This window comes from Gymnodraco acuticeps, unplaced genomic scaffold (genome assembly GCF_902827175.1).
Source record: "Gymnodraco acuticeps unplaced genomic scaffold, fGymAcu1.1, whole genome shotgun sequence".
NCBI lineage: Eukaryota > Metazoa > Chordata > Actinopteri > Perciformes > Bathydraconidae > Gymnodraco > Gymnodraco acuticeps.
In genome coordinates this window covers 2897663-2911549 of record NW_022989800.1, presented here as the reverse complement: position 1 = coordinate 2911549, position 13887 = coordinate 2897663, and the positions used below count along the sequence as shown (strand labels likewise).

Below are 13887 nucleotides of genomic sequence, written 5' to 3'. Positions count from 1 at the left end.
TCAACCCCTTTAGAGATGTCCCGCACCTTTACATAGTGATGTCACTAAGTTACAGAAGTAAACAAAGGAGTCCAATGGAGGCGTTTCAGGCACTGGGAGTGTGTGGGAGAGAAACTCCCTCTGGAGGGAACTTTGGGATTTTAGTCTTTGCAGAACATTTAAATGCACAATAACCTATAACACACTACAGGAAATGGAAAACCCCCAAAAGCCTAATACAGGTTCCTTCAATTTTCCAGGCTTAAATGTGTTACAACTTATGATTACGTTAAAGTCCATAAAGTGGAACAATTAGCTGCGGTGTTTATTTCCTCCACACTTCCTCTGTGTCTTAGACTGAAATGTAGCTGCAGTAAAAGCCCAGCTAATGTGCTGGCACTGTGTCGGTAACCTTATGGGATGTGTGACCCTGATTCACTTTTTCCTGGCTGCCTGTCCCAGGTCTTACTTTTAGAAAACCATGTGTAGCCTTGGCACATTTGAATGGGCTTTTTAGGATTAACTATGACATCATGGAATATGGTGTCTCTGCAAAGACACATCTGGAGCCTTGTTTTACACAAAGTATTTATTTACAGCACAAATGTTACATAAAGGAGCAGCATGTTTGGTTGGACTGAGTATCCGTTAACACCTCTCAAACACTTTATAGAGGTCGGGTAAGTTGGCGATCTGCAGCACAGTGCCGTCCTCGCTGAAGTTCTTCGGAGGACTGAAGAGGGTTCGGAAATATTTGAATATGACGTGCTCGACTTTCCATCGCCATGAGTTCACCTCAGCCTCCTGAAAAAACATCACGTCAGTTCTTTAGCATTCATATTATATTGAATCAAAGGAAGTGAACAGGACGGTTGGGAGTATGAGGTAGTTATCAATAGAGAAGCAGGCAGGAGTATGGGTACAGGCAAAGCCTACTGCTGTGGAGGGGCAGGGGAAAAATGTATGTTTAAGTGTACGCTACATTTAGAATACTCACAGCACTCTACTTGGCGTTAGACAGCCTTTACTGATAAGATAACTTAGGCAGTTGCATTGCTCTCTTCAAAGCCACCAGACTCCATTGACAAAAACAGTCATTTTATCCTGCAGAACACAGACGCTGCTGGTCTGCCGACACCTTGTTTGGTAAGTGCATTTGTGTTATCAAGCTATAACATAAACAAAATAAGTGATGGAAGAAGCAGTACACCAAAAACTCCTGTCTTCTGCGACGTTAAGTCTGTTAATGGGGATTTAAAGAACGAAGCTTTCGTTTGTAAGTTGCTTGAGTTGTCCCATTGAAAAGAGAAGCCGTCTAGGGACAAGGCATACTTTTCTAAATGAAGACACACTAAGCTAATACTGAATGTTTTTTTAAAAGGTGGCTATATCACACTATGTTGCTGGCACAGTCAATAGAAGAACATTTCTTAGCACTCCCAGTATTCCTGTCTGTTTCTCCAAATATGAGGCGTGCAAGCCACCATCCATTGTGGGGAAAGCACTGACTAGGAATAAGTACCTCATACAACCCTACTTCAAACTATTCCTCAAAAATGCGGAGTCCCCACCTGCTCCTCTCCGGGCTCGGCCTCCAGGATGTAGCGCTTCCTGATGGAGTAGAACGTGCTGCACTCCTTACCAAAGTCTCTGAAGCACTCTCTCTCATTGTCCCAGTTCACCTGCACAACACCACCAAGCACAAACCTTCAGATACAGTTCATCTCCAGAATCTCACCATAACGGCACAGAGAGATACTCACCTCAGTGGCCAGGCGCAGGATGAACATGGGGAGACCCTCCATCACCGGGGTGTACTTGTCGAGCAGTAACGGCAGCCCAGTCAGATTCCCTTCCTAAAATGTACAAAGATCAGATTTAAAGCATGTGTAAAAGTAGATTGATAATGTCATGTTTTGCTGACAAAGAATCAATTCTTATCTAAGAAATGCTCTATAGTTCATTAAGCACCTTTTACTTTTTCTCATGTAGGAAACGGGTGGAAAAGTTGTTGTCAGGATCATTTTCATCAGTAATTCTTATTCTAGTCACAAAAGGCTGAAATGCAACTACTGCATGTTTTAAAAACAGGACAAATCTTTTTAATGTTATGTTACATTCTAATAACTAAATGTGTACGTTGTGTTCAGACAGGGTATATGCAGGAATCCTGAAGTCAAATGTAATACCTTTTTTAAAGACCCTTTCCATACATTTTAAGACCTCATCGCCACTTCGAGTTCTAACCGGTTACACACTTTACTATATACAGTATGGATTGTAAGATAGCACAACTAAACAGCTTGTGATAGAACAAAGCACAAGAGAATAAATTGTGTGACTAACCCAATGCAAGGTTTATTAGAAAAATAAACCATTAGAAAGTATTTGATTTAGGCATTGTTCCCAAGAGATAAAAAAACGATATATATGTTAACACTTTTCTCGTTCTTAATATAGACTATATTTAGGATCGATATGTACTTTACTTTAAAATAGCAGGTCACTGTGACCGGATATAGTTCGGCTTAGTGAACGTGTGTCTCTTCCTTGGAGGAGCGGCATCGGCCAGACTCCGCTGCTCCTCCGTGTGTCAGCGACTTGCAGTCAGGGGAGGCACGGATTGGCTATCGGGAGAGTCGGGACTTAAACGCTGCGGCTTTCTGGCTATTACTTAGCCTGTGGGACCGGACAGCTTTGATCCCCATCGACAGTGGCGATTCTAGAGTCGGTGGGCCCCTCGAACCAGCTTTCATCACCATCAGTGGCGCCCCAAAACACTCTTTTCTCCCCCCCCCCCCCCCCCAGGCGGAGCAAGGCAACGAAACTTAAAATAAGAAGCAGAATTTTACGGCGCGCTATGCATGGGGCCACCTTGAGAGGGTTTCCCGACATGTGGTTGCAGTAAATTAAAGGGTGTTTCTTGTGGACCTTCTTAATACCTTGGAAAATGCCGTTTAATAGCCTTAATTTTCGCTAAATTGATTTATCAACTTTTAATACTTTTTAAGACCCCGCGGACACCCTGTTAGAGGACATTGAGAATGGTTAAACTCACTTCACCAACCAAAAACATATTTTTTCAGAAATTAACTCAAAAAATAAAGTATCATACTTAGAAACGTCCCTCCGGTATTCCAATCCATAGAAAGACATTTGCAGGGAAAATGTATTTGGAGACTTTGTGTGTTTTTAGAGAATTATCTTCCTGACAGACAATCACTGTCCTAATACCACAGACCTGGTCTATCTCCACAGAGAAGTAGTCCCCCAGCATCTCAGTTTTCTTCTTCAGGAAGTCCACTATGTACCGAGCCAGGCCTTCTTTAGGGCCGTCGTCTTCTGTCCAGCCGCTCTCCTCAGAGTCCAGAGCCAGCATGGCCAGGTCGTAGAGTGGAGCTGGGGTCTGAGTGCACATTATCAGGCATATCGATCAGAAACTGCACAGTACATACTAATGATTCTCAAAAAACAGTAATACTTACTGATAGTCTTAATACACCAAAGTTCCCGAAGTCGTAGATGAGTATTTGGTAGAAAAGCTCCTGGCTGCAGCAGAATAACAAATGAATCATATGGGAAATAAAGTAGCCGACTGAAACATGTTTTTTTTAACGGGGTTGCATGCTGTACTTCCGAGTCTAGATCAAAATAATCAATATCAGTTTAAGTGTGCGCTATAGTTAGAATATTTCCCCCGCTTTACCTTGCCATCAGACAGCCCTTTCAGACAGAACTGAAGCTGTTATGCTTCAAAGACGCCAGACACCATTAACAAAAATGCTAATATTACCTTGTAGAATACTGGAGTTGCTGGTCTAATGCTGCCTCGATCAGTAAGTTAGTCTGTGTTTTTGTGTGATGTGGTAAATCCGGTTTGGTAAAACACACAAAAACAAAGTGATCAAGGCAGCGATACACCAGCAACTCCCGTAGTCTACAGTGTTAATATTACAGTTTTTGTAGATGGAGTCTGGTGGCTGCGAAACATACAGGATGTAGTTTCCCAGACTGTCTGAAGGAGGGGAAATATCCCAAACTGACTTTCTTTAGGGGGATAAAATAAATTGTTCTGCTGCCCCCATCAACCGTTTACAGCAGTGGTTCCCAACCTTTTTTGCATCATGTACCCCTTGAGCTGGTCTCCATTCTATAAGTACCCCCTCACTCATGATTCGCCTACATGTTTTCTTGTGTTAAACCCTTTGTAATCATATTCAACCAAACTCACTTTTAGCCGTTTCAACTGCTTATATTAAGAGCTTTTAATGAGACACTTGTGCAGGACACCAGGCTTATGCAAATTCATTTTCAAATGTTTTGTGTGTGGAAATATATTGCAATCCCTAATCTTTCTACATACCCCCTTACAATCCCCTCAAGTACCCCCGGTTGGGAACCACTGGTTTACAGTACAGTATACAGTGATTAACAGTTTTAAACTATTCCAACTACTAACAGAACAGTGAGCTGCTGTGGCTCTGACCTGAGTTTGGTGGTGTTCAGCAGGTACAGTTTGGTGTGATGTTGGATCAGAGTCCACTGAGGGTTGACGCAGCCCACAAACGAGTGGTTCTGCAACATTTCTTGAAGGCCTGGAGGAACAAAAAAGTGCATACTGAAAAGAGGGAAAATGTGTTGATGGGTGAATGAGCAGAAAGTTAAATCACTGAGATTTGGAGATGGGAGTGAGCTAGACAGCAAGGAGTCACTCCTAAAATGCTACAGTTTATCGGTAACAGATGTTTTGTTTACCTTTGTGTGCATTCTCAGTGATCTCAGTTCTGAGCTCTTTGATGCTGGACAGTTTAATGGCTCGTCTCTTGGGTGTCGCTGCAACCGTCAGGTCCTCCACTTCCTCCACCTCCTGCTGCTGCTCTTTCCTGGGTCGCTTCCTGGCCACACACACACACACACACACACACACACACACACACACACACACACACACACACACACACACACACACACACACACACACACACACACACACACACAGCTGTTAAACCTCCAGAACACACTCTGCACCCTTGTACTCTCCACACTCCCATGGGTTTGCAGTGGACACACTATAAGACTTCACAGGCTGTGAAATTGTTTAATGGGCGTCACATATTTGTATTGTCCTGCCACAATAAAAGTACAAGTTAAGTCTGCATCAATTCCTTTTTCAGCCACATGGGGGCAGGGGATATCCACAATTTGATGACTTTAAACTTGCCATATGATCATTTGATACAGTTTTAGGGACTACAGTAAGTTAACAAAGAGTTGCAACATCAAACAGGGAGCAACATTAGCATTCAGTCGTGTTTTCTAGCCATCTGATGACTGGACCTCCATTGACCACTCTTTAACTAGTTTGTTTGTGTTTACCAACTACTGAGAGAAACATCTTAGTCTTTAGCTGCTCAATGACTGTCTTTGTTCACCAGCTAGTTTACACTGCATTTATCAAAACCATTTCGCAGGAAACTGGTTTAATTACATTAGTGAGACTTATAAATGAAATGTGTTTGTCTAAACTGAAACAAGAAGCTAAAAGACGCAATGAACCCGTGTGGTTTCACAAACTCCTTTTTGTATAACTTGATTTTTAGTTTGACCTTTGAACAGAGTCTGCCAGGTCTCCTCCTCCTCCTGGCTCCTCTGCTTCCTGCCGAGTCAGGGCCTGCAGCATGTCTGCATCGTCCGTCTCCTCCATCTCTGTCCTGTCATGCTGGGCACTTCTGCTCGCAGCCTCCCTGCTGCTGGGTCCGGCTGATCCAGGGTCAGGGGCCGGCTTCTCTTTGGGCTGCAGGAAGGCGTCCAGCTTCTGAGCGCGGCAGTCGGTCCTCACCATCTGATGTGCGTAGACTCGATCGCTGGACTCTGCCGCGCCGCTGGAGGACTTCCCCTCGCTGCCGCCTGCGGCTGAGAGACCCGGCAGCAACGTCTGCACAAACAGAGATATGTCAGAGTGTATCCTCACCACAGCTCAACACTAACTTTCAAAGCCAAACAAGACCAGGCATGAGGTTTTGGTTGCGGAAACTGAAAATATGGTTGCCATTTTTCACCTTTTATTCTGGGTGATTAAGATACTATGTTTTTATAGGTTGGCTTATTGATAATAATCAGCGTTAAAACAATGGAAGCTTAAAACTGCAACAAACTATATTCTTGGTAGTCTGTGTTTTATATGATAATTTACAGAATTCGATTTTTTTGTGAAGTTTGCGATTTTAGCCTTTGCAAACCATTTACATGCACTTAAACCTTTATAACACACTACAGGAAAGGGACAACCCGAAAAAGCATAACAGGGCCGCTTTAAAAGTCAGTCAGAGTGATGGCAACTTAAGAACATGAGTTTGTTGGCAATTATTCAAAATGGTTGCCAATGGCATCCTGTTAACCGAGCTCAGGCTTCTTATTTCTTGCACCTCCAAGATCAAATGGCAACATATAAAGTGACAGATGATCTCTGGGTGGAGTTATAAAAAGGTTAAGGTAATAAAAGCAGGTCAGATCTGTCACTGTGTTGACAGAGAGTCATTATCATACCTGAGTGAAATATGTGCGAGAGGAGTTGGAGCCAAGGAGTTTGCTCTCGATGTGCTTCTGGACGCTCTCTATGATGCTGTCTTCGTGCAGGAAGTGCACCTCGTGTTTTGTGGGATGGACATTCACGTCTACGTTGTGCGGAGCGATCTCCAAGCTGCAGGGATCAGAACGCACTATTGAATGTCAATTTCATTCACCCACGATAAAAAGCCTTGCAGAAAACAAACACATTAGGTCACCTGAGGTAAAGAAAGGGGTGTGTGTTCTTGGGAAGGTAAGCAGCATAAACTGTCTCGATGGCCTTCTTCAAAGCAGCGGACTCCACCAGGCGATCTGTTACGTCACAGATCACAATCTCCATTCAACACATTCTTAATAAGTTTAAATCATCTTTGCAGGCGAGACACTTTTCCAGGGATACGTACGGTTGATGAACAGGACCAGGATGCATTTTTTCATGGAGTAATTTGCGTTAGAGATGTGTCCTTTCATCTTATAGGCGAGCTTCTGATCCTCACAGCCGACTTCGATCAGCTCCCTGGGAACATGCCACACAGCCGCTCATGCAGTCAGCGTTAAGGCGAATAAGAAGTCATGTAACTACAGAGAGCATCTAAGCATTTTAAAATAAATACCTGCTGACTGCATTGCCAAAAACTCCTCGAATATTATCCACTACAGAGGCGTTGGGTAGGGTCCTCACATCCGCCACCGTCTCTCCTTGCTGGAAAAACATAACATAACAATTATTGTACTAACAAAGAATATGTATTTGTTGTCAGTGCAGCATCCATACTAATACAGAATTTATTTTGAGTTTTTTGCTCAGGAATTGTTACAAAAAGAAATAAATCTCACCTTTTTGACGGAGAAACTCTTCCCTGAATTGTGTATGGCATACCTATACAAAGGATTTGATATGAGAATGATCAAAACACAACGAAAAACATAAAAACAGCATGAATCACAAGAAAGTAAGAGTAAGATGGCAGACCTGCTGACCACTTCCACAATCCGTGAGTACTCATCTCCGGGGCTTTTTAAAGCTTTCCTCCGGGTGGACACGTTATAGAAGAGGTCCTCCAACTGCAGGCAGGGGGGGGCACATTATTGAAGGTCACGAAACATCCACGTACTACATTCTGTTAGTTTAAGAGCTCCATGGACTCACAAGAATCTGTGTGCCCTGGTTTCCAGCACATGGTTTGGGAGGGCCTTTCAGTTTGCCATCGCTGTAGTTGGCTCTGCAAAGAAATCCATACATCAAGAGAGGTCTGAAATCCTTTATGTCCAGTGGTGTAGTGGTCATTGGACGCGGGGGATCGCCGTTCCCCCACTTATTTGGAGCCCCCGCTTTTTTGAAGCATGATTTTTTTGGAATATTCTAATAAATATAAAATCATTGCCAGTGTTATCAGTTGCAATAATGACGAAAACATAATACATTTCACAGTAATTATAATAAAAAATAAAAACGATGTATATGTCGTAGCCGCTACATTGTACTGCCATGTGGTTAATGCTTGTATATGCTGCTCATGCTCTTTCTGCACATCATGTATTTATTTTTGCTATGTATATAAATGTCATGTTCTTAAATGTTGTATGTGAGGGGCTACGGATGGAAATGAGCTCAAAGCTAAAATCCGGCATTGTTTACGTTTTAAAGCATTATTTGTTTTAAATGTTCATCAATTGTCCCTCTTCAAATAAACGATTAAATTAAATGAACATTTCCTTAAAAAATTATGATTCGTCATCACGCTCGTGACCCCAGGGTGACACCACCAGCTCGCCGCCCGCCGATTTTGCAGCAGCTCTTTCCCTCAAGAACGCAAACGAAACAGCTCTATAATGGCAGGCAAAAAAACGTTACTTGACTTATTTTCTAAAAAGAATATCATTGTTTGTAGCCTTTATTTAACCAGGTGAAAGCCCCTCTTTTTCAAGGCTGACCTGCAGAGAAGAAAGAGGCTAGCAGCACCGAAGCTACAAGTGAAGCTGCTACTAGTACTACATCATCAGAAGGGCCGCCTACTGCAACTTAGGCCTATAAATTGTTTATGTAACTTATGTGCCAGTGTGTCCATGGTTTTCAGTCTGTGTGTGTGTTGAGCGCAGCGCCGTCTGCTTTTTGCAGTACAGTAACTAAAGTAGGACTAAGCATACCGGTAATTTCTGTAGAACTGTCCCGTTTTGTGAGTGCACTGCGCGCGTGCACACTTGTGGCATTGTTTGGGATGACCTCATTAAAATAGCGTCCACCCAGTAAAAAAATCCCCACTACACCACTGTTTATGTCTGTTATGAACCATTTAAAATAAGCATACCTGTAGGCACACTTGGCATCAGCTGTCTTCGTTGTTATGGTCACATGGGCAACATGGCTCACACTAGCAAGGGCCTGCAAAACAAAACAGACAACAACACATTGATACATACTGAATTTATAAATATCTTACAGCCTTAAGGGGGGTTCTGCTGCAGATTTACCTCTCCTCTGAATCCATAGGTGGTTATAGCTGATAGGTCCTCAAATGTCTGCAGCTTGCTGGTGGTAAACCTCTCACAAACTATTTCCATATCTTCTCTCTGCATCGGAAATAAAAAAAACAGCTCGGTAAGAGGAAACTACAGGATAAAAAGTCAGGGACACAGTTTTACAGAACTCACACAGTGGGCGAGGGAAAACAAGACACTGAATCCAAATCCAAACTGACAGGGGTCATTCAACACTGACTCACCGAGACCTCACAGGTCATGTGCATGCCCGGCGCCGTGGGAGGGCCAGGCCCTCCCATTTGACATTCCTGCCCTCCCCCAATAAACACGATTTTATTATTTATAAAAATTAAAAAAATATTTTTATTTTTATTTTTTTAATTATAAATAAACTGTGAACTTTTATGCTACGATGTATGTGATGTCAGATAGTAGGCTACTAAAACAAAAAAATCGCAGGCTACGTCAAATAAAGGCATGTGTCTGTTGTGATTTGTGATTTGTCCACATGTAGACCAATCACAGCGTCACACTCTGCCGCCTATTCTGGATTTGTTTATTGTGCATTCTGTAGACTCCCATTTCTGTTTGAATTACAAAATGGACATCAGAAATTGGCTCAAAAGGTCTAAAGATTTATTAAAACGAAATAGCGATGAAAGAACTGCAGCCGATGGACCATCGGCTGCAGTTCTTTCATCGCTATTTGCTATTTGCTGCTGCAACGGCAGGTGCAGGGTCGCCAGCAGCACCATCGCCGATGGTGCTGCTGGCGACCCTGCACCTGCCGATGCAGCAGCACGCTTGACCTCGGCAAACCCCGGGGCTGAGTTAGCGAGCCCAAGCCTTGACTCATCAAGGCGGCCGCCACCAACGCTGTCCTCTGAGGCACAGCTCCTTGTTGCCCCTACCGTCACCACCTGCGTTGCCACACCCTGCACCACACCCGCCAGCATCCTCCTCCTCAGTGCCGGTGCCTCCACTACAGACGCTACCTTGCAGCACATCAACAGGTACTATTGGGCCAGCAACCGCTCAAAGACCAACAGCCCCAGATGATCTTGGGGTTAATAAACCCAACCAGGTGAAACTGGATCGTTATCCAGGGAGATTGTTTTCAGGAAAGAAGCGCACTTTTGCCGCTGCATGGTACAACAACAGACCATGGCTTGAATATTCGTTAAGCAGACGCAGCCTTTTGTTTCCCCTGTAGACAGTTTAAAGTGAATACGTCTTCATCTGATGCGGCTTTTACTGTCAAATGTTTTTGCGACTGGAAACACGCATTACAGACTGATAAAGGACTGCTAAGGCATGCCGCATCAAAAGAACACATTTCATGTGAGAGTTTGTGGAGAGAGAGACAGATACGCAAGGAAACAAATAAGGAAATAAGTACTTTGGTTCAGATCAGCTGGCACGGAGCTGTTATTACGTGTCAGCTGTTGTTGATATTATAGCTTTTTTAGCTGTCAACCAACTCCCTCTCAGAGGTGACTCGATTCACTCCACAGCATGTCCGAGTGCAGTGCATAGGAGAATAAACCATGCCCAAGGCGGGCTAAACAGCTCATCGTCTCCGTCTCTATTTCTCTCCGAGTGCAGCGATGAGGAAGCTGCCATCCTTAACCAGTGTGCCTTGCTCGTGATTTACCAGTGTTTGTGCTGCCACGCACACAATGTTTCAAAGTGGTTTCTATGTTGCCCTTTATTTGTGTATGTATTTACGATAAGTGTGCGTCTTTACACGATGCTGTTGGCCTTGCTGTTTGATATATATTGTGCCGCAGGCCCGCAGCACGTGACTCTTTTGTGTGCCCTCCCATGAAAATCATATGCCCTCCCTTTAGATTTGTTCTGGCGCCGGGTCTGGTCATGTGGTGGATTTTCTCAAAAATAATGTATGTGAAATATTTATATTAAATTCATGGGACCTTGTAAAATCATAAAGCTGCACTCCATTCACTTTTTAGTTGTGAAGTTTTGGAGGTTTTTGTATTCCAAGCCTCACCAATTTCTTATTTTTCACACGATTTGCTTACGAGCTGTATGGAACATCCATGAAACCCTAGGGATAATCTGAAACAGGTGTTCATGTCAATATTTGTTGCTGAGTATTGACAGTACTTCAATTAATAAAACATATTTTCTTTATATGAAAAAATAATTTTTCAATTAAAACATTATTTACACTAGTTTCTTTTTTTACAACTACATTTATAATATGTGGCATAATAAAGTAAAGCTATCACATCTAAACAAAAAATCGGAAATGCATTAATAATCGAGTGCCACAGACATTGCTAAATAATCTTCCGAAGTTACAAGACTTAAAGATATTTAAGGTGTGTGTGAAACAAATTTGGGTAATTCTTTGAAACGAGGAAGTGCTATTATTCTTTACATTTTCAAAAAAAAGAAATGTTAAATAGGGCTAGCATATTTCATACTATTCACTGCCTTTGATATAACTAAGTAAGAGGATCCTTTTTTTAAGTGGTTTTATTTCATAGGTTGATATTTGCGCAGTGCTAACTTCATGGTTTTCCATCTCTGTTTAATACTGAGCCAGTTGTCTGCTCTCATCTTAAAAGATCACACTTTTCATAAAAATCTACCACTTGTACATTCAATTTGCAAACCATTTTTTGCCACCACCCAAGCAGAGGTGTTTCTTCTTCACCCACCCTGATGCCAGTTCCGTTGTCCTGAATCTGAAGGAGCTTCAGGCCGCCGTCTTTCACTGTCACCTGAATGTTGGTGGACTTGGCATCCAAACTTGCAACATGCAAAATAAAAGAGTGTTATTAAATAAACAGATATCTAACATGTTCAGTGGAATTATCTAGTCAGCAGGTTCACGTGGCTGTCGCTATGTTACTGGTGTGTTGATAAGCAGATTTGCTGAAAACGTGATGTAAACAATGGTGGCTTCTGCCATATTTTGTCCCTTTCTTTTCCCCACAAGTCAAAAGGCTAACATTAGGCACTTTATCAAAAATAACTGGATAGTTTAGGTTAACTGTTAGACAGTCAGTTACCAGTTCTCAATCAGTTCTTTGACGGCGTTGGCAGGACGCTGGATAACTTCTCCGGCTGCTATCCGGTTGACAACAGCCTCGTCGAGCCTCCGGATAACACCTGCCATGTTCACAGTGCTGCCGACTAACTTCAGGGTGAGTTAAACAGCAGGTAAACGCTGGGAATAACTTTACATGTGCATACAAATGTATATATTTAGGCTTACATTTAGAATTTCATCTCTGTAAGAAAAATAGCATGCATGGGACCAGAGAGGCGAAAATAGGAAGAGGTCTTACTCTGCTCCAAATATCAGTGAAACAGTGAAAGTCATCATGTAAACGCTTAACTTTCTGAATTATAACACAAATTGTAGAGTTATGGAAAAGGTTAAATTGAGTAATTTACCCTTAAAAAAAGGTGAAATAAAACTAAGTGTATTCATTTATGTAATGTAATGTTGATTAACAAAGATGTTTCAGCTACCACTCTTTGGTGTTCAAGTGAGTTATCTTCTTAATTATATATGATCTTTGATGATTCTGCGCGGGGAGGCAGCATGTGGGCGGGGCCGGTTAAAAGTCTTCTTCTCTGGTAGATATTTTTGGAACTTCTAAGCTTTGACATTTTCACAGCGCCAGATGATGGTTAATAACAATAATGTGTTTTGTCTTCTTAGACACATCTAAAGTAAGTCGTTTGCCTACAGAAAAAAAGATTACATTTTCCTCAATATAGTCTCTTTAAAAATATTTCTGTGTACACAATTTAATATACATTACATTTTAAGCATAAGCTTGCCATTTCTGCTGTAGTATCACAAATTACGTTTTTTTGTTTTGTTTCTGGTTTGTTTACCACGTCGTTTTATTTTCTTATTGATCTCTTTAAACTGATAAAACACTGATCACACAGATACGTGTTTGTGTCTCTGGCATGTCCAACTCTGGAATGAAGTGGCTACTATTAATACATCTATATGCAGATTAGGGCTGCACGGTATTGAAAAAAACTGACATCGCGGTTTTTTCCCCCCCTGCGGTATATATTGCGGTTTTTTTAACCTGTTAAACCCCAAAGTCCCGGCGGGTACTTTTTTTTTCACGACAGTGTCTCAGGGGATCGTAATATTTAAGAATCTATTAATGTGTTATACCAGATTAACGGAAATAATCTCAGCTAATTGACGATACAAACCATTTTATACCAAAACAAAACACAAGTCTCATAAGAAGCATCTAAATGACCCCTGAGCGAAAAATGCTAACGCACTTTGGCACAGAACTCAAGATAAAAGTACCCTTATTATTACTTATCGTAGCTGCACTCAGGGCCGTATCCACCATTGAGGTCACCGAGGTCCGGACCTCGGTAATTATTTCCGAGCTGCGTATACAAAAACGTGTGAAATAACGGCACTAAACGGGGTTCTTTGTAGTACTTCCATTTACTGACAATGTGGGCGCTGCATAAGTACGTAGCCTCGATTAAAGCAAACAGAAGAAGACGACATGTATCGTATCAACAAACTACCGCAGCCCGGACTTGTATCGTAGCAGCGGAGGAGTGATGTGGTATCTAGAGATCTGAGTCCAGCGGGCTACTTGTGTTACCTGTTCATCAGGACATCATATGACCAGCAGATCCTGTGTGAACGCTCTACGTTAGTCAGTGGACGTCCGACAACATGCACACTAACTTATGTTGCAGCTATAGGCTATACTTTGGTTTAAATTGCGTGCATAAACTAGTTAGAGAGCTAAAGTTAATTACATTCATCCAATGTCAGAAGGATTACCTTTTAACAAACATTGTAATGCTTTTATTTCATTTCAATTT

General features: G+C 42.2%; 1 protein-coding gene across 2 annotated transcripts; it reads right to left on the bottom strand.

Moving 5' to 3' along the window:
* Positions 1-549: 549 nt before the first annotated feature.
* mlh1 (mutL homolog 1, colon cancer, nonpolyposis type 2 (E. coli)) lies at positions 550-12325 on the bottom strand. Of its 2 annotated transcripts, XM_034226204.1 has the most exons (19): positions 12069-12325; positions 11715-11805; positions 9019-9117; positions 8856-8929; positions 7697-7769; positions 7520-7611; positions 7384-7426; positions 7161-7249; positions 6951-7063; positions 6765-6858; positions 6526-6679; positions 5586-5914; positions 4735-4874; positions 4466-4574; positions 3465-3528; positions 3221-3385; positions 1743-1835; positions 1551-1661; positions 550-783 (listed from the first exon to the last, which is right to left on the bottom strand). In XM_034226204.1, the coding sequence occupies exons 1-19, from the start codon at positions 12173-12175 to the stop codon at positions 628-630; spliced, it is 2196 nt and encodes a 731-aa protein (XP_034082095.1). In that variant the 5' UTR covers positions 12176-12325; the 3' UTR covers positions 550-627. The 2 variants fall into 2 exon arrangements, with proteins under 2 accessions (XP_034082095.1, XP_034082087.1); XM_034226196.1 differs by lacking the exons at positions 11715-11805; positions 12069-12325 and adding an exon at positions 11670-11687.
* Positions 12326-13887: the final 1562 nt, after the last annotated feature.